The sequence below is a fragment of the Motacilla alba genome, chromosome 2, assembly GCF_015832195.1.
Source record: "Motacilla alba alba isolate MOTALB_02 chromosome 2, Motacilla_alba_V1.0_pri, whole genome shotgun sequence".
Taxonomy (NCBI): Eukaryota; Metazoa; Chordata; class Aves; order Passeriformes; family Motacillidae; genus Motacilla; species Motacilla alba.
In genome coordinates, this window is record NC_052017.1 from 45,348,416 (window position 1) to 45,368,618 (window position 20,203).

The 20,203-nt window shown below is 38.0% G+C and overlaps 1 protein-coding gene across 2 annotated transcripts in view; it reads left to right on the top strand.

Moving 5' to 3' along the window:
• LARS2 (leucyl-tRNA synthetase 2, mitochondrial) overlaps nucleotides 1-20,203 on the top strand; it is an 82,347-nt gene that overhangs the window by 45,682 nt on the left and 16,462 nt on the right. For both annotated transcript variants that reach the window (XM_038127344.1, XM_038127345.1), the window contains exons 11-16: nucleotides 1,911-2,026; nucleotides 2,976-3,259; nucleotides 6,350-6,448; nucleotides 9,272-9,409; nucleotides 17,451-17,554; nucleotides 18,728-18,910. In XM_038127344.1, the coding sequence (XP_037983272.1) occupies nucleotides 1,911-2,026; nucleotides 2,976-3,259; nucleotides 6,350-6,448; nucleotides 9,272-9,409; nucleotides 17,451-17,554; nucleotides 18,728-18,910 (924 nt within the window). The remainder of the gene's footprint in view (nucleotides 1-1,910; nucleotides 2,027-2,975; nucleotides 3,260-6,349; nucleotides 6,449-9,271; nucleotides 9,410-17,450; nucleotides 17,555-18,727; nucleotides 18,911-20,203) is intronic.

Here is a 20,203-nt window from a genome sequence, read left to right on the forward strand (position 1 = left end):
GTACTAAGTTTAAAAACCATATCCGTTTTAATCTGCACCCACCCAGCTCTTTGTTTACTCTTGTGCTTTGCCATGGTCTCAGCTGCATTGAGAATGCATTGTTCTATGCCAGTCCTAAAGGGAAATAATTATATCTTCTTCCCTTTTTCCATTGCATTCCTTATCCCTTAACTCCTGTTGTTGCCTCCCTGTTGCTGATACTTCTTTCCTGTCCTGGGGCTGCGGCTTCCACTGCTGCCAATATTGGCTATTTTTGCACAACTGGACTGAATTAAACCAGCTGATTGTGCAAAACTGTCTTGGATGACCCTCACAGGGCTGATGGAAATTACCCATTTGGGCTGTATACCTTGCTTGTAGCATGCCCACATCTTACGCTTTAGATTTGAATCTGGTTTTGACAAACAAAGGTTTTCCTCATATAAGAGAAGCCAAATTATTGAGATACCTAATCTTAATTTTCCTTAAAATCATCCAGTTTGCTGGCACATATCTTAGCCTTATGTCTGCTGGAAACAGCCCAGCTCTTCATGGGAAGCTGTGGGTGCCAGCTGTTGAGCTTTGCCAGTGTACATTAATAGCATAATCTTTCCAAAAGGAAGCAGACCAAAAAGTGGGACCTGCTTTTTTTCCATTTGAATTTTTATCCATATTGTGAAGTCACCTGTTGCAGACTGCAGGGCTCTCTGACAAATTAAGATACAAACATTGTTCTTGAAATGGCAAGAGTGTACATCTGCTGGGAAGATAAAATAGCAATTTTGTGTTTTTCTAGTTAAGGAGTTACTTTTCACAGGGGAGTTTAGTTTGATTTTCTTTAGTCATCTGCTTCCAAACTTCCACATATTGGCAGAGTTAAAGTATAGCTGGCATTTCACTGCCTGAACTAAGACAATTGTTAAGCTGGTTTAGTTAATAATTCCAATGTGCTCAGCAAATATTTTGAGAACTTTTGTGTGTCATTTTCACCAACTTAATGCTGACATTGTCTTGTTGGAATAAGTTTTTTTGACTTTTAAAGATGACAGTAATTGCAAGATGGTTCAAATTATTAATTAAATTATCATTCAAGGGGGAAAATATGCAGAAAGATGTATCTCTATGTAAATAATAAATCTGTTAGTATCTTAATATTATTTCAGAATACATATTTCAGAATAAAGCAAGCTAAGAAATTTCTTAACTCACTGTGAAACCCTCCAGAGCAGAATTAAAATGCATGACTGTCCCAAATAATAAAATGCAGAGGGAAAGAGAGCTTTGGGAGCCTTAAATAGTGTGAGTTGTGTAACTCATCTGAATAGCTGTAGGAAGTGTTCTCACTAGTTATAGTCTGAATAGCAAACTGATGTTATTTTAATAGTTTCCCTGAGTTTATAAACAAATCTTGTCTTTCATAGTAAGTTAAAGGGATAGTAATGTTTGAGACTGTTGCATTATGGTGAAATTAGATGACTTCTAATTCTAATAATATTCTATTTCATAATTCTATGAAATTAGAGATAAATTAATATTGAAACAGGAAGACTCTGCTCTTTGTTGAGTCTTTGATTATCGTATTAGCAAATAGAATTAAAATTTGTATTGTTTAAATATATTATATCTAGATAATATGGTTATAGGGAAAATTCTATAATTCTATCTGAATTTTATGCCTTTATTTTTAGTTTTTTCAGAACCATCAAATTTTCAAACTTTTCTGAAAGAGGGACAGGACATTGATGAACATTTGAATTAAAGAGGAACTGAGAAATTACTGAGTTGTAATTATTGCTGTTTGAATTTCACTGCTTAATGAATGCAAAAACATTTTTACTGTTCTTAAACCATTTTCTTGAACTCTTTTGGGAAAATATAAGTCATTATAAAGAGAGTGCCATAGAAATGAAATGGTTTTTCATCCCTTCTAGGAATTCCTAGTACTAGTGCAGAAGATGCTGCAGTAGCTAGGAATCTGGGCATTTCTTTCACTGAAGTCATTGAGACATTACCAAATGGTGTGGAGAAGGTCATTAATTCTGCAGAGGTGGGTGTACAAGTATGGATTTCTTTCCAGCTTACAGTAACAATGCAAACTAAATCTGTTTTCTCAAGAGTGCCAAATACTTTGTATGATTAATGGGATTTTTTTGTTGTTGTTTTTTTTAAATCAAGGCAAGCTTATGCTACCAAATTTCTGGGAATAATTTAATGTTGAAATATGTTGGCCCTGCTGTAGCAATAAAATAAATTTTTGCCTTTTGTACAGGAGAGGAATGTTGAACTTTCCTCTGTATTGGTTTCAGTTCTGTAATGGAAACTGAATAATTTAACCTATGTTAAAAGTCAATTCTTATTTCATAACCTCGATAGAATTTTAACCTAAACATGAACATACTAATCCTTCTTCCCCAAATTCATTGAAATGTGGCTTCAGCCTTTGTGGTATCATGGACGCCTCAAGAGACATCGGAATCTTGTCTTTAGATATAGCTCTTGAAAATATGTGTTTTAATAGCAGACATATTACTTCCCAGGTTGGATCTAAGTGGTTAAAATGGATGTGAAAGCAAGAATAGAAAAACCTGAAATGAGCCGAGGAGAAGGAAAGCAGTTTTCATTTGCATTTCCTCAGTCTCTACCTTACGTTTGTGATAGAATTCTGAAAGTTTTGGCATACAGCAACTGGTAAAGGTATCAGCAGTAAATGCAAATATCTGCCAATAATGGCTGAAGGGGTCTACAAGACTCTTTCTCAGCCTTCTTCTATTCAGATCATCAAGAACATAATCCTTTAAGCAAGATGGTTCAAATGAGCAGCTGGTATGTGGATAGTCTCTTGGATAGCAGGATGTTAACCAGTGGTAAGAGGGAAATTATTTTATTTGACTCTCAGAAAACTGACTGGTTTTGTTTGTTCTTGCACTTTCACTGACAGCAGCTATAATTTTTTCTTTCTTTTTCCACGTCTCGTTTTTTGTTTCTTTTTCAATCAGATCACTGGCATGACTCGGCAGGAGGCTTTAAAAGCTATTACTCAGCAGGCCAAAAATAAAAGAATAGGTGGAGACCTAACGAGTGACAAACTGAGAGACTGGTTAATATCTCGACAGCGCTACTGGGGAACGCCCATCCCAATCATTCACTGCCAGGCGTGCGGCGCTGTCCCCGTGCCTTACGAGGACTTACCTGTGGTGCTGCCCAATGTGACCACCTTCACAGGAAAGGGAGCCTCACCTTTGGAAAGCGCCCCAGAATGGGTGAACTGTTCCTGTCCAAGGTAAGTCAGAGCTGTATTTGCTGGGAGAGATCATTTTGCACCTGCCTGTTTCTTGTGCTCTTTCCCAAAATGTTGGCAAGTGCCTGCTCTGAGACAGGATGCTACTCGAAAATAATGTTTCGTTTGACCCAGCACAGGGATTTTTTTCTTATACACTCTGTAAAACCCCTTTTTTTTTGCAACACTCAATGCCTACAGTGTTTTTTCATAAACAAGTTAAAACAAAACTCACTGGTTTTAAGTTAAAGGAGAGAAAAAAAGTAAAAACAGAATAATTTTCTCCATTTTCCATTTCTTAACAGTATTTATGACTTCATTTATTACAGTTATTTTAATTGTCTTTCATCAGTGCTCATACAAAGCTTATAATGAATACTGAATTGGTCGTTTTGTTAAGGAAACTAACATTGTGTTTATTTCTTTGCAATAGTCAACAGTAAAGTGTTCCCTCAGCTATATAAATCTTTATCATGAAGCTGTACCTTACAGATAGCATGTAATTCAGATTTGAAAGTAAATGCATCCTGTTGTTGCTGTAATCCTTATTGTTTGTAGTCCATCTGTTCAAGAAATAAAAAGTGAGAGATGTGTTGTAAAAATCAGTTGTGTAATCTTGAGGACCTTGTACACTGAAGTTTGCCTATAGGTTCTGTGGGAAGAACTGGTAGAACATAAAGTATCCCAAAGAAGTTTTTTGTCAGCAGTGCAATGCATTGCTGCTCCTAGCAGCCTGACCAAACTAATGGGAAGCCTGTTGTCAGGCTGCCAGGTAGGGAAATGGCAATATAAATGGCAATAGGGCTCTCACTGATAATTCAGCAGATTCATAACATCTAAATTTATTTTAATATTAGCAGTTCCACGGTTCTCTGGAAACATATATTTTAAACTTGGTTGATAACATGTAATTTTTTGTAAAAGAGACCTTTACTCCCATGTTTCTGCACAGAAAATTTCCTCTCAGATGTGCCTATTGAAATTGCACATAGTAGTGTATTTTAAAGTGTGACCTTTGCACTGAAGCCTTACTGAATAAGATCCACAGGTTTAGTAAAACCCCCAGAAATGCCTTGGTCTAAAATTCCTAATTTCAACAGAAATATTTTCCTGTTGTGAGTGAAAGTCACTGTGTGCACTCTTGGCTTCCCCCACAATCTTAGTTTAAAATTATTTTGTTGTTTACCAGACAATAACACACTTTTGATGTATAGCAAATCCTTACGGTTTCTGGATAGTTATTGTGGCTGCTCTGCATAGACGTTAAAGGCGTTTGTTTAGTCAGAAATGAAATCACACAGGATTTGTTTCTTAGCCTAAAATGTAGTAACTTGCTGAAATTAACTTTTTCAATTCCCATCTTTATTTGTCTTCCTAATTTTCACCTTTTTGACAGCTATCATCAGTATTGCTCATCCATGTCTGCTACAGTTTCAAATCATTTGAGCTGTTACTTCTCTGTGCAGTCATCCTTGCTTTTCCTTGCTCCAAGAAGTGACATCATCCCTTCCTTTAGTTATTCTCTCCAGTAATAGGGTTTTATATTAGTTTCATTTAATATCTAGAATTAATAAGGAAAGCCAGATGGAAAGATACAAAAGTCTGAGTATTTGGGTGACAATAAGGTTAACAATCATAAATGGGAGGAGATGCCCAAGTTACTCTTTGTTATACAAGTCCCAGTAATTGTGTTAGTTGCCTGAAGATTGTGTAATGAGATTACAGTATTGTGCCTGTAATCACAATATTGATATAAATTGTATAAACTCTGAAAGATGCCCATGCTGTCTCTGTGTTAATGAGCCGTGTCCATTTAGAGCACAGAAGCATGAAGCAGATGTAATTATGGTTCAATGACTGTAAAGTATTCTTACTTTTGACAGAAAAGCCATTCTTTTACATTGGCCAAGTCTTTGTTTATGTGTGCAATTTAAAAAAAAATATTTTTCTACACTAGAAAGCAGTTACAAGTGAAACTCCTTTATTACATTATTCTCACTGGAAGGAAAAATTGCATGCAGAGGAGGACCAGGTACAGAGACAGAATGAAGGAAAATGTTAAGTGGTGATGCTCTTGTAAACTTGCTTTGGCAAGTTAAGCTGAAGTATCAGGCAGAGAAGCAGAGATACATATTGCAGCTCACTCATCAAGACTGATCAGAGACTAAATATGCAGGTAGTAAATATGAAGTAGCCAGTCCCCATTCATTATGTGTACTTACTACTACTATATACATGCATTTAAACTTACATACAGTTATTAACTGTGTACATTTCTTACATATAATCAGTTTAATTTATGTACAAGAGTGTCACAGATTGCAACGTTTCATTGATTTTAGAATAATCCCATTGTTTTAATAGTAGGAGTTTTAAGAGAGATCATTTACAACAAATGGAAGTTTATTAAATGTGATTATTGGCTCCTGCAAACAACGAATATTCAAGGAGAAATTAACAGAAAGTAACCTGAGCTCCTAAAATCTATTTTGAAACTGTTCCTTAGGGCTGCCAATATAATTACAAGCAAAAATCAATTTACTGTAATCACAAATTAAAATTGTGCTACAAGGTCTAGAAGAGATTTGATCTCAGTGAAAGCTGAAATTAAACTAAGTTAATTGTTTCTAGAGATAATAAATGGAATCTGCAAAGACCATTTTGTACAGACAATCAGTGAGAGGCAACCACCTGACCTTTCTGCTAAATCTGCTGGTACCTAACGAGTGTGATCTATATTCAGTACCCATTAACTCTATGGCAAAGTATGCTTGTCTGTGCTTTGTAGCTTTTAAAATGGCAGGTCTAAAAAATTCCAAGATTGAGAGGGCTGTCTACTGCTGTGCCATCTTCTGCTGTTGCTGGATATGATGGCTACTCAGGCTTCTTTTTGGCTTGCTTTTGCTATGTTTTGGGAAGGAGAGAGAAGAAGTCAGTCCTGTTACTGTTGCTGGACTTTTTCTGAACACGTCACTCTTCAGACTGCTCAGTTTTCAATCTAAATGTCTTATGGCCACTCTGTCCATGTTTGTTTGGGTTTTTTTTCCAAGCTTGTCACTTATCTAAAAAAAGCTTTTCTCCTCTCTTGCTCAGGTGCAAGGCAGCAGCACGGCGAGAAGTCGATACCATGGATACATTTGTTGATTCTGCTTGGTACTACCTGAGGTACACTGACCCTCACAACACAGACAGGTGAGGGCTGCAGGCACAGAGCCACTGGGGGCAAGCCTGCTGCACAGAGCACAAGGGAACAAAGAGACCACACACTCAGGTGCTTCTAGCTTCTAGCTGCAGTCTACTGGCAGGTAAATCCCTGCACTGCCCTCATTATGTGCCTGCCCTTTGGGCCTGAGCACAGCACAGGGTTGGTGGTGTGGTTTAACCCCAGCGGGCATTTAACTACCACTCGGCTGCTTGCTCACTCCCCACACACACTCAATCAGGAGGAGGAAAAAAAATAGGTAAAACTCATGGCTTGGATAAGAACAGTTTAACAACTGAAACAAAGTATAATAATAATTATAATAAAAAGGAGAGGGAGAAAGAGAGAGAGAGAAAATCCAGGAAAAATAAGTGATGCACTTTATAATTGCTCACCATCTGCTGACCACTGCCCAGCCCATCCCTTAACAGCAATTGGCATCTCCCAGGCAACTCCCCCAGTTTATCTACTGTGCATGACAGTCCATGGTATGGAATATCCCTTCGGCCAGTCTGGGTCAGCCTTCTTGGCCGTGCTTTCTCCCAGCTTCTTTATAAACGTGCTCTCTGGCAGAGCATGAGAGGCCAAGAAGTCCTTGGTTTACAGTACACACTGCTCAGCAACAACCAGAACATCTGTGTGTTATCAACATTATTCTCATACTGAATTCAAAGCACAGCGCTGTACCCGTTATTCAGAAGAAAAAGAACTCTATCGCAGCTAAAACCAGGACAATATATGGAGGTGGTCTAAAAATGTGGGTTTTGATTGCTCCTATGTCAGGAGATCTAGAAGAGCGAGATGTGTAAGCACAACTATGTAAGCACAGGAACTATAGGGCAAGGAGCAGAAATTTGCGTGAACAGGAATTATGGGGCAGGGCACAGAGAAAATGTTCAGCTGAGGAGCTGAAGTCCTTAGTGGGGCGTGCCATCAGGAATGACAGCCTGCCATGACTCTGAGACTGGTAAATTGCATGGAGTGTACCCTCCCTGGCAATGCACTGAGTAGCTCAGTGTGTGGACAGGCAGTGCTGTTCCACTGGTAAGAAGAGGAATAGTCCAGTGTAACATCCACCTGCCAAGCCTGGAACCTTCCCTTCTCTCCTTTCAAATTCTGGTGACTCTTGCCATTTCCTTGTGTGCAGACCTCAAGTGCAAAGGCATCACAGCAATGTCCTGCTATGTCAGCACTTCCTCTACATGCATTATAAATGAAAGGAGATTTTTCATGTGCTAGGGACTAGTGTCTGCAGCATGGAGAGTGTTAGAAGACAGATGTAGTTATTTAGCTGTTTTTCTGCTTCATAGTCTGGCTGTAGTAGTGCTGCTTCATAGCACTTCTTTTTTTCCAAAGAGAAATTAGTGCAACATCCCTACTATGTAGTCTGAGGAAGACAGGAAGAATCACATTTTAAAACATTGATACCACATGATGGGCTCTTTGGGCATGTATCTGTTTATTTATTGTGCAGAGCAGTGTCTGGGAACATACTACATATACTCACTGACTTTGTATTGCTGGGCTGATTTTTTTTTTGTATTGGCAGCACTAGTTTGGCTAAACTAGAGAAAAATCTTCTGTGAACTCTGTAATTTCATGCCAGATTTAATTATTTTCTAGTGACAGCATGAATGTATTACTGCTGTTACTGAGTTAGGCAGATTGCTTCCTCTCCATTACAGTTTGAAGTATTTTTTGTGTGTGGGCAAGAGGGACTTTTCCAGAAGTTGAAGAGTAAATAGTCAGATGTAACATCCAACTGTCAAAGTAACAGCTTAGTGCAGTCTACTGTTTTACCCTGAAATGAGAACATTTATATGGACTTCTGCACTAAATTGCTGCCTGCATTTGATTTATTTAGTTAGTTCTTTTAACTAAGCTATGCATATGTAAACCCTTCATTTCCATAAACCATATTTCACTGGTCTACAGTTCAGGAGAATTACTCTGTTGATTCTGGAACCCTGTGAACAAATTAGGTTTGATTTGTTCCACCAAAGACATGAATCCCAGATCCATGACTTGCTTCTGGGCTCATCTGTGAGGAAGGAAGTATTGCTGTAACAAAAATTACAGATGGAATAATCAGACAGACAGACAAAACAGATAAATTTGTTAAGAGTGGGGGCTTGAAGCCTACATTAGAGAAAAACTTCTGTACAAATTGTGTTTTGTGGGCCCTCTAGAGGAAACATGGAAATATGTAATGAAGCCTTAAGCAATGCTGGGAAACCATTCAGGTGACCTCCAGTGATATGTAAATATGCTGGAAATGGCAAATTTACTGTAATTTATCGAGCATCCTTCACTTGGAGTGCTGTGACCCATCTCATTCTGCAGAGGGTTCTGCAGCCTTAAACTGCATCATTGCCCCCTAATGGCAACAATGCAAGCCATCAATTTAAAAAACTGGTTTTAAGTGATCATGTCTTTTGTCTTTCATTCTAATATATTTGTATATAAAGCTTGATAAAGACTGAAAAATTTAAAGCCAGCCACTGGTTATTTACAAAAGAAAATCATTTAAATAGCAATCAAGCATTTTCATTGCTTTCTTAGGTAATTGCTTGCCTGAAAAATAGGAAAATAATCTTTTTGTGGCTCTACATCTCAGCATAAATGAAATGTTTGTCTATAATAAGCATTTTACTTCTTAAAAAAATAAAAAGATCTGATAGCAAACTGAAAGTTTTTTACACATGCATTGCTCTCAGTAAACAGTGTTGTCCAATTAAGGTTGATGAGCTACTTTAGTAGTGCTGATCTTTCTTTTCAACACTGGATTTTTTCCTATAATTGTGTTTTTTCAGGCCCTTTAATAGTGACTTAGCAGACTACTGGATGCCTGTGGATTTGTACATCGGAGGAAAGGAGCATGCAGTTATGCACTTATTCTATGCAAGGTTCTTCAGCCATTTTTGCCATGATCTGAAGCTGACTAAACACAAGTAAGCCTTATATATTTCTATTGAAATCTTTCATATTTCATTTGACTCACACGAGTATTAGTGGACATTGTTGTGAAGGTGGAACATTACATTGAATAAGCCTGAATTTTCCTGCTTTGTCAGTGCTTAGTTTCTCACAGTGAGTTGCACTTCCTGTATGTGTTCATATAAAGGTTTTTATTGCATGAGTATTAACTGGCTCAGAGCAAGTGATAAAGTGCTGCTGTAGATTTCCAGCCTGCAAAAGCATGCACAAACTAGTAACTTCAGGCATTCTGTGTAGTGCTATGATTTCAAATGAGGTAACTTCCTACCAGTAATAGCATTCATTTCAGTGGAACGGTGCATATGTAAAAAACAAAGCACTCCTATAAGTCACTGTATAATTGGAGCTGAGCAGTACAAAACACTTCTTGATAGGCAAAAGCAATATGTTTATCTCACGTCAATTTCTTTTTTATTTAATTAATTTTATATAATTACTTTTAATTATTCTTGTTGATGCTGCTGCTATAGCCTAATTCACTGTTCTCTGTTTTGGTTGGAGGTAAAGTTTGATGGAAGAAGGTGAGTCATCTGTTGTTCTGTTCTTTGTCCTCTTAGATAGGTTCTGAGCTTGACATCCTCATTTCCACTGAAATTCAGCTTTTTTGTACCCTAAAATGCCATTCTCAGCTTGGAGAGTACTAGCTGCAGAACAGTGAAATTCTGGCCCATGCTTTGTTCTGTTCTTCCGTCAGCAGTGATGACTGAATGGATTGAGTCAAAATGAGAAGAACTGCTCAGTGATTTCTCAGCCGCAACTCATATAAATAAATTCATTCTTTACAAGTATCCCCTCTAAAAACTTGACATTGAAGAGGAGCCTAAATATATATGTCACTGAACTCATTCGAAAGCTGTAGTTTTGCTAAAAAAACTAGGATTTAAGTAGTTGTGAGCCAGAAAAAGATGGACAAGTTACTGCAGCTGGCAGAATGTTTCCCCAAGGTACTTCCTAATTTTGATGAAAATAGGCAATGTGTTTTCCTAACTCGTTCTTGGCTGTGCAATAGTTTGTAGTGAAAGCTGTGTTTGAAATATTGGATGTAGATGATTTGTGTACCTGTTTTGTTGTCTGCAGCTGCAGCAGGAAGGCCGTTTCTTCTCTCTGAGTGGACCTTTCAAAGCAGACCCTTCCTCTCAGAGGTGCTATGCCTTCAAGCAGAGCATTTTAAAGCTTTCCCTTGCAAGAAATTTTAGGTTTATTAATTCTGCAAAAGATTTTACAGTCCTAATCCATCAGCCATCTAGTGGAGCTGTAACACACAGCAGCAAAATGTTCTTTTACTAGTCAAATTCTTCAGCCTTCCAAAATAACATTAACCACATTAGTGGCTGAAGTATTGTCAATATAAAGTGAGATCACAGGGCAGGGGAGATTTTCTTGCAAAGTATGTGATTTGTTTTGGTATGCTGAAAAAAAGGCATGAAAAGAGGCCAGCTGGATTGAAAAGGACCTCCTGTGTGACTTTAGGAAGACCAAAATAAGTGCAAGGAAAGTGGAAGTAAGGATTGTCTGCCCCTGGAGGAATATAGAAGCCTTTACTGGATAGGCAATATGGATTATGGAAAGGTCATAGCTCATCAGATATTCAAACTGGTGAAGAATGTGAAGGTAGTAAGAAGAGTTTCTGGACATACATTGAAAAGAACAGCAAGGAAGACATGGATCTGATGCAAACTCCAACAGAGAGCCTAAGCAGAAAGAAAAGTCTTTGCCTTGGCCTTTGCTGTCACGGTCTGTGCTTAGTAGGAAAGTTTGAAGGCAAGAGATACTGCCCATTGAAGAGTAGGATTGAGTTAGGGTTCACTTGAGTAAACCACACACATACAAGTTCCAGGCATGAAAGACAAGGTGACTGGAGCAGCCACCATGGATTTACCAAGAAGAAATTATGCCTAACTTAATCTGCTTTCCTTCTGTGGTGAGATGATTCCATCTGCTGATGAGGAGAGAGCTGTGCATATCTTTAACCATGACTTGAACAGAACATCTGGGGCTGTGCCACCTGTGTGGGGAGGATTACAACAGAGAAGGGCTTTGGGGTCCTTATCAAAAGCAAGTTGGAGGTGGGTCAGCAGCTGGCATGACAGTATACTCTGCTGACAAAATCATGCCCAGCTTTGGCTATCTCTGCTCATCATTCAGGAACAACTGGAATACTGTGTCTAGTTTTGAGGCCCTCACTCCAGTGTGAGGTACTGAAGAGGGTCTAGAGGAGGAGCACCACAATAGTCAGGGTTGGAACATATGACATACAAGAAGAGGCTGAGGGAGTTGAATGTGTTCCCCATGGAGAAGAGAAGGCTGAGGAGGGAGTGTAGTTGCTATCTACTGCTACCTGAAGGAGGTTTATAGAGAAGATAGAGGCAGACTCTTCTCAGAGATGTATGGAGAAAGGAAAGGAGTAACAGTCACAGATTGCAGCAAGGTTCAGCTGGACAGAAGGAATACAGTTTTGGCAGGGAAGGTGATGAGACTGGAAGCATTTGAACTTGAGACATTGTGGCATTTCCATCATCGCATATTTTCAAAACACAGCTGGACAGGGCCCTGAGCAACCTGAAGTTAGGTCTGATCTGAGAAAAGAGTTGCACCAAATGGCATTCAAAGGTCCCTTCCAACTTGCATTATTCAAAGGACTCTGTGATTCTGTAGCTGCATTACATTGGAATGTGTTTTGTTCACACTCTGGTGTGACAGAGCAGTAGCACAAAAGCTGTGTAGTGTAGCCTGGTCTAAATGTGGTAAATTGCAGAAGAAAACTCTACCTTCAGTGAAGAAAAATCCTTAAGAAGCACTGACTACATCTAGTGACAATGGCAGAAGAAAGTAGAAGTTGCTTTCTGTAGCAGCAGTTTGCAAGACTGTGGAGAATTCCTTTGGCATGGTATATATACAATGTCAAGAGCTGTTGCACGTGTGAAGATGTGTTACAGCATTGCCCCCAGGGCCGGGTGTATGAAGTGCTTAGGCATGTGCTTAGATGGGTGCTCAGACTGCAAGATGACTCTTAACAAATTCATCGTCATGCACAAAATTGATCACTTGATTTAACTCTATGCAAGGTAAAGCATTAGGTGCTTTGAAGCCATTAAGTCAAATTAGGATGTTGGTTTAATATGGAAATCATAACTCCTTTATAAATACTACCATGTATTTTAAATGTTTTATTATTAATCAGAAGCCACTTTTGCTCAGTCTTCTGTTTGAATTGCTCAGGGGCTGGTCTGAAAGATCTGAAAAGTGTAATTAGAAACAACAGACTTATTGTTAGGAAGCTCAAAATCATGATGTCAAAACCCACAGCTCTGAGGGAAAACACTAAAATGTTAAAAAACACTGCCCTCTTGTGCATTTTCAATCTCTCTCTAGTAGCTTAGGTCTTTTTCACTGATTAAATAAATAAAATTGTTATATCTCACTAAATGAGAGCTGCCACCGTTTAAAGTGTCATCTAGCATCCTTAAAAATTTTTATGATTCCTCTACTTATCTGTAGTAGTTTTTCATTTTTATATGTTTTCTTTATTGTTTGTCTCCTATCCTGTGATGTTCTAATCCATTGAAATACTTCTGGGTAGTCTTTAAATTATGGGTAGGCTTTAATGGCTATTAATATAGTAATGTGGTTGAAAACAGAAACTTAAATTCCTAGTTTGGATTTTCAAAGCAATCTTTCCAAATATGGTGTAATGATTATTACAGAAATGTTACAGGCAACATGTATGAAACAGGCATTTACAGACACACATACCCTCATTGAAAATGCAGTGTTTGTAGATATTTAGAATTAGAATTTGGAATTGTAAAGGTGTCAGTATAGCGCAAATATCCCCTAAAGATGAGGCATGGTCTTTTGTTTTTTAATGCATTGGACGGGAGACAGTGGGAAAGAAATGCCACTCAATTTCTCAGTAATGACAAGGCAGAATAAGTGGTACCCTCTGGGTATTCATACATGTGATATCAGATTAAGCCCATATTGATGTCAATTTGTTCTAGCAGTCTGGTCTGTAAAATGCATTGGTTCTATAAATAATTCACAAGGCAGCAAGCCCTCCCAGCTGTGACCACTGCTGGGAGAAGGGCCAGGTAGGCAGCTGGGCCCAGAAAACTCCTCTTCTGTTCCAGCTTAATCCACCATGGCAGGCGTGTGCTGACACTCTCTGTTGCACCTGCTCAGCTGTGCAAGTACAAGTTACACAGAATTTGGTTCTGCCCTGGACTTCAGTAATCACTTCTGTCTGATGAATAATTGGAAATGGAATCTAGCACATTCTCCCTGAAGAGTTATAAAGCACTGAAAAAATTTTATTGTTGCCATTAAGTCAGCGGATTTGACTCTGATAGAGGGCAAATCTGCTGAGTAAGAAGGTACTATTTTTCACATAGCTGAGTTACAGAATAAAAGAAGATACATGTGTAACAAAAATAGCTTATTCTGTGAAGGAACGATGCTACAGCTTCCCTGCATTCATTTAGGACCTTATCTCTAGTTCTGATTTTAAGCAAAAGGTCTTAGTTGTTAACTGTGTGGAATCTTGAACATTCAATATTGTTTTGTCTTTTTTTTTTTTTTTTTTGCCTAAAATTATCAGTTTCCACGTCCTTCAGTCACCTGTATCTAACAGTAGGTTTCACAGGCCCCTGGACTAAGCTGATAGTGACTGACCTTGTCCTGTATTCACTCCAGGGCACAGCACTCGGGCTCTCACAGCCTTTTTAAAGGTGCAGGGTGCAAATACATGCAGTGAGCTCCCTTGCTAAGGTTATCCCTTCTCCTGCATTCACTGTTTTATCACTGTGGCAGGCTCCACAGACTTCTTCCAGCCAGGTTATTTGTACTAGGATTGAAAGTCCTGCTGCTCACCCTGCACAGAGCAAAGCAAAGAGCATGAGAACATGGCACTGAGCAGGAATTCCTGATCTGTCTGTCAGGCTTGCCCTACCATCCATTGCATGGTCCTATATAGAAAGATCGGTCTCTCACAGAGATAAACCTGTATATGAACATTAGAGAAAGGAAAAGATGGATTACAGACTTCAAGGCTAGCACAGCTGATCCTTCTCAGAGGTGTCAGGCATTTTGCAGGTGGGATGTACAACATGATCGAAAGCTGCAGTATGGGCAAGGTCTCAGTGCAGGTACTCCAGCATGAGCACAAACAAACTTCACAGGCAGGTGAAAACCTATCCCATTCCATTATACCTACAGTCTGAAACATGACCAAGCATTCAGAGGAACTCCAGACTCCTCTTCTGTGCCAGAAATGTCAGTGTGTCTGAAAGTGGCTTAATTTCATTATTCTTGGTGTTTTGGATCAGGACATATTTGTGATGCCATGACCAGGTGCTGCAGTATTGAGGTCAGAATTGCATCATCCCTGCTGTGCTGCAGCCCCTTGGCAGTTCTCTTACACAGCCAAGAAGTGCATCCTGCCTTTGAAGGGGATTGTTTGAGGTGTGCTGTTTTAACATGAATTCAAGTGTAACTCTGCATGTGAACATGAGATGGAGCCACCAGAACACTGCCAAAATCACTGTGCATTCACAATTTGGTTTAGAGCCCTGTGTTTAGCAGATGGGCTCTGGCTTTCTCGTTTTGGGCATGCCTCCATACTCCTGCGGTCTCCCACTAGGGACACATGGTTGGGGTTTTTTTTCCCCATACTTGGTAATGTATTTTGTATTGCATTTTTGTAGCCTCTGTCAGCATAAACAAAAATAAGAAATGCTTGTTCCTGCATTCAGTTTTTAGTAACTTGGCGTACGATCTGAACTAACTCTTTGTCATTAAAAATAAGTGTTCCTTGAAAAATCACTTCCAGTGGAGAGCCCTATCTGATTTGAATGATCTGGCTACCTCATTAGCTTTACTTCAGATAGCAGGAAGTGTAGCTATTTTAATAACTGTTTGAGATCTTAAACAGACTGAAGTACTGAATGATAGGGAGGGGATTTTTTTTTTCTGTGGTGTTATGTCTCTAGTTTGTAGAGACAGAAGAAGTGTATAATAAACTGTTTTATCCTGAAGCATTTTCCCACCATTGTTGTTGATAGGGTTAAAGAGTTTTTGTTCCCAATTTTTTACCTTCTAATTCCCTTGGATAATTTACAATATATTTTTGGTATTTTAGATTATTTTTGCATCCTACTTTAATTTTTTTTTTCATTTTACTGTCTAAATTTGACTTCAGTTCTCATTCCCTTAAGTTCCTTTACTTCTAAACAACAAGATTTTTCAGTCAACCTCTGAAGTATCATCTACAACATATTTATAGAGATGCTTGAGTTGCTCTTAGTTAACATTGTTGATAAAACCAGGTGGTGTGGCAGAGACTCATACTTCTTTGTGACTGAGTGATACATCAATACGTGCCAGTACTTGCACAATATTTATAAGTATACAAAATATGCAAGGAAGGAAACTCATGTTCAAGCTTGAGCATGTTGAAGATAAAATATGAAGCCTGTCACTTTCTCTCGCAGTTTATAGTTTTGTTTTCAAATATCTTCTTACTTCAGAGTCATCAAAAGTGTTTAAGGACTAGTACTTGGAATATATCTGCTTTAATATGATAGAAACATGCCTAATTGTTCTATAATTTAATAATAGTTTAATTATTTTATTAAATTACTTCATTTTAAATTGTGAGATTAATTTTCATGTAATTTATATTTCTTAATAATTTAAAATACTATATTAACTCCTTAACAGTGAATCATGTTTTGGATTATGACCTTTTGTACACATGAAATAAAATGTGGAAGTCTGGTTTTACTACTTTTTTAGATGGGTATACTCTGGCGTTTTTTTAAAAAAAAAAGTCTATAGAAATAATGCATCCTTTTTACATAAGTTGTTTCGTACACATTTGAAGTTTCATTAGGTAAAAAATGTAGAAAATTCAGGTTTAATGTTGCACACACATGTCAGCATTAGAAGATGCAAGTCAGTATTAACCAGTGCTGATGATGTCCTCCAAAATGATGGTCACTGATGTCCCTGTGTTGGAGGGTCCCATGAGAAGGCTTGCAGACTGTATGTGCTTTCTGAGACTGGCTCCATACCTCCTTCCCTGGCCCCTACTGTTCTTTAAGCTGTGTTAGAACTGCCTTACTTTCCTGTTCTACTGAGTGGGAACCAAAAGCTTTAGAGATTTATTTTGTTCCCTTCTTTTTCGGTGAAAACAGTGACAGAACTGTGACTGAATGCATAGAAATGCAAGATCGTTAAAGGAGGGGACCACAATACTGTGTCAACCAGAGCAGTGCTTATTTAGAGATTATTTCTTGCTGAGTGCCTTTCAAGGCTCTTTTTAACCTTGTCATATACTCATTTCATGGGAGTTTACTGTTCCTGATGTAAATTTTGCTAGAAAAGTAAGGTGCTAAAAAATTGGTGCACTGAGATATGAACTTTTCAGCAATGCTCTTTTTCTAGTACACTTTTTCATACAGCCGGGCCTTCCTGGCTAGTTCTACAAAGGGACAGGGCATGTGGGTGTTATTTTAGAGAAACTGTGTTATCTGTTTATAGAAAGAAATGTGCAACAGCATTTTGATTTGTTCAAAATCCTGTGCTCCTGAGAGAGAAGCTAGAACTAAATATTTGTAAGACAGTGAGGCCAGGTACTTGAATGCTTTCACGCAAGAGATTTAGCTTGAAGTTAGAGAAATTGTACTGTTGTACAAGAAACTTCTGTGTGTTATCCATATGCTAATTTGAAAAGTGATGTTAGAATAACTTAGTACTAAATTAGGGTACAAGAATGTGAGCAGAATGCAAATAAATACTTAGACTTGCCAGCCAACCGCCATTAATCAATACACAAAGTACTCTTTCTAAGGTGACAGCTATTTATGTATAGTCAACTTGAAATTCTTGTTTCATTAAAAAATTGTGCCTGATTGGCTCAGCACCTGAGGCTTATCATAAAGTATGCTTTTGACAGCTCTTTTCAACAGAGAAGTTTCTTTTTCCTTCCATCCTTAGGGAGCCTTTCCATAAGCTCTTGGTTCAAGGTCTTATCAAGAATCAGACATTCAGACTAACGACAACAGGCCAGTGTTTGAAGAGAGAGGAGGTTGATCTCACTGGTAAGAGAAACTGCATGGGAAAATCAGCATAGGTGCATCCCTAAAGCCAGGGAAAGCCCATCCCTTCAGTGCTGGGAAAATTTGGAAGAGAAAATTAATCTGATATTTAAACTGGAGAGCAATTTCTGTGAGTTTTGGATTTACACATACTGCTAAGTACACAGAGATCCTACTAATACAGCAGCTTTTAATTGCATCAAACACAGAAACAGTGCTGTGGTATTATTTTGGCTCCAGTGTAGTCCAAAAGATCAAAAGTCAGTTTTGTTAATACAGTGCTCAGCAGCCTGCTGAATGGAGCCAGTTAGTCCCAGCAGACAACCTACAAAAAATTACAGCAAAACTAACACAGGTGCAGGTAGTATTCAGTAGATATTAGGAATGTAAAACTTTTAGGAAACAGTGGTCATTCTCAAGTTCTTTGCAGAGCCTTCACTGCGTAAGCTGTAGCAGTCATTGCTGTGGCACCTGTAGCAACAAAAATTGTTTGGTCATATTTGCCTCTCTTAAGCATTCCTCTCATACATCCTTGTTTTCACTGGATACAAACCCTGTAAGGCAGTTAAAAGTCGACCCACCAATCCACCCTCTTAAGTCTTGCCACTCTCTGCTACCCTGTTTTCTTTTAGAAAAGATTGGGTTTTTTTAGCAGAGGGTTTTACTCAGTTGCAGTTTTTTCAGTGTAAATGCCCCACTCTGTCTCTAAATTCATGCAAGAGAAAACACACTCTTTTCAGGATAACTTACTGCAACTGGAACCTATAACTCTGGTATTTCCAAAAGCTAAGCACAGATCAGAATCGTATCAAATCAGTACATCTATCTAGGAAGTTTTAAATGTCATGGTTATAAAAAAGTTTAAATATCAGGAGCTGTCAAGGCAGCACTTCAGATACATGCCAGATACAGCTTCCAAGTGGTATGAGACTTTTTATCATGATGTGATGGAAGCTTTAGGATATTACTGGTGTTAAAAACATTAACATGAGAAAAATTTGGGAGCGAAAAGAGTGTTTGGAATGGGTGGTATTCTTCTTTAAGCTATTTTGGGAAAAAAAATAAAATGCTAGCAACAGTTGTTTCTTCTCATGCTTAGGGAACAAAATTAATTGCTGTTACAAGTGAGCAAAATTTGTTTCAGTAGTTTTTGTCTTAATATGTCTTAATATTTAGGAAGTGAACCAGTTCACCTAAAAACTGGAGAGAAGCTTCAAGTTGCTTGGGAAAAAATGAGCAAATCTAAGTACAATGGAATAGACCCTGAGGAAATAGTGAAAGAGTATGGCATTGACACCCTGCGCCTTTACATTCTGTTTGCTGCTCCTCCAGAACAAGACATTTTGTGGGATGCTAAAAGTAAGTCAGATTATTTCTGTAGTTTGTTTTCTTGTGGACTTGTTTCTTTTTTCTCAAGTAGTATATTTTAGACACAAAAGTAATACAGTTCTTGATGCCCAAATTTTGGAAAAAATTAATCAAAAAAAGTATCATAAACAGGTTTTATTGTTTGTTTCTTTTAAAGGAGAGAGGGTCACAAAGCTATCACTAAGAGGCAAACTTAAAAGATTATTGCAAGCAGCTTACCTCTTATAAGCTAAAAGCACATACGAAAACTTCCTCTTAAGTTGTATTCTGAAAACTTGGACCTCATTATCTTTTTTTTTAATAAGCAAAAATTAATTAACTGAAAATTATTTTTCTTTATAATCTGTTTTTTTTTCTCATCATATCAGATCAGAGATACAACTTTACAATATTTTGCTATTTCTATTTATTAACACAAATGCAGTGGCTTTTGTAAGCCAGACTATGAAATAGTTCTCAGAAAGAGTCTCATTAGACGATAATCAGAGTTCCTAGTAATTAATATTTCTAGATATGACATTTTTATGAGCTTACTTCTTGAATAAGAATTACCCTCCTGTGCACTTATTTACTCCTGTCATGCAATTCCTTATACTGACAGGTCTTAATTTCTTTTATCTGCTGTGGTTCATACATTTTAATGTAGTCTTATACATTAATTTACATTTCACCTTCCTGTTGCATAAGGCTTTAATAAAACACTCCATTCTTAGTTTCAAAAAGTGTAATTCTTCATTCTTTCATATGTTAAGTTCTTGCCACTTAGTTCAGCCAGCACTAAACTTTATTGCAGTTGTGTCTGTCATGCTTTGTGTTCATTTGTGTTTCTTTATATATTGTTCCACTATTGTATGTACTGGAGGAGTGGGCTTTATGAGTTCTCAGCTGGATTTCTGTCACCACCTAATCACAACAGTAGAGAGATATTTCCAGGGGAGAAGAAAATAGAAAGTTAGGTAAAAGGCATCTCTTAAATCTCCTTACACTTTGTTCTGAATTTTTTTAATGATAACAACATTATGAATATTTAAATTAAAGAAATTAGGCAGGTTATGTTGGGTTTGACCTTGGGCTGGATGTCAGGTGCCCACCAAGCTGCTCTGTCACTCCTTGCTTTTCAGCTGGATAGAGGGAGAAAAGTACAACAAAAGGCTCAGGGGTAGAGGTAAGGGCAAGGAGATCACTCAGCATTTGCCATCATGGACAAAACAGACTCAACTGAGAAATTTAGTGCAATACCAATTAAAATTAGAGTAATGAGAAGTAAAACCAAATTTACACCTT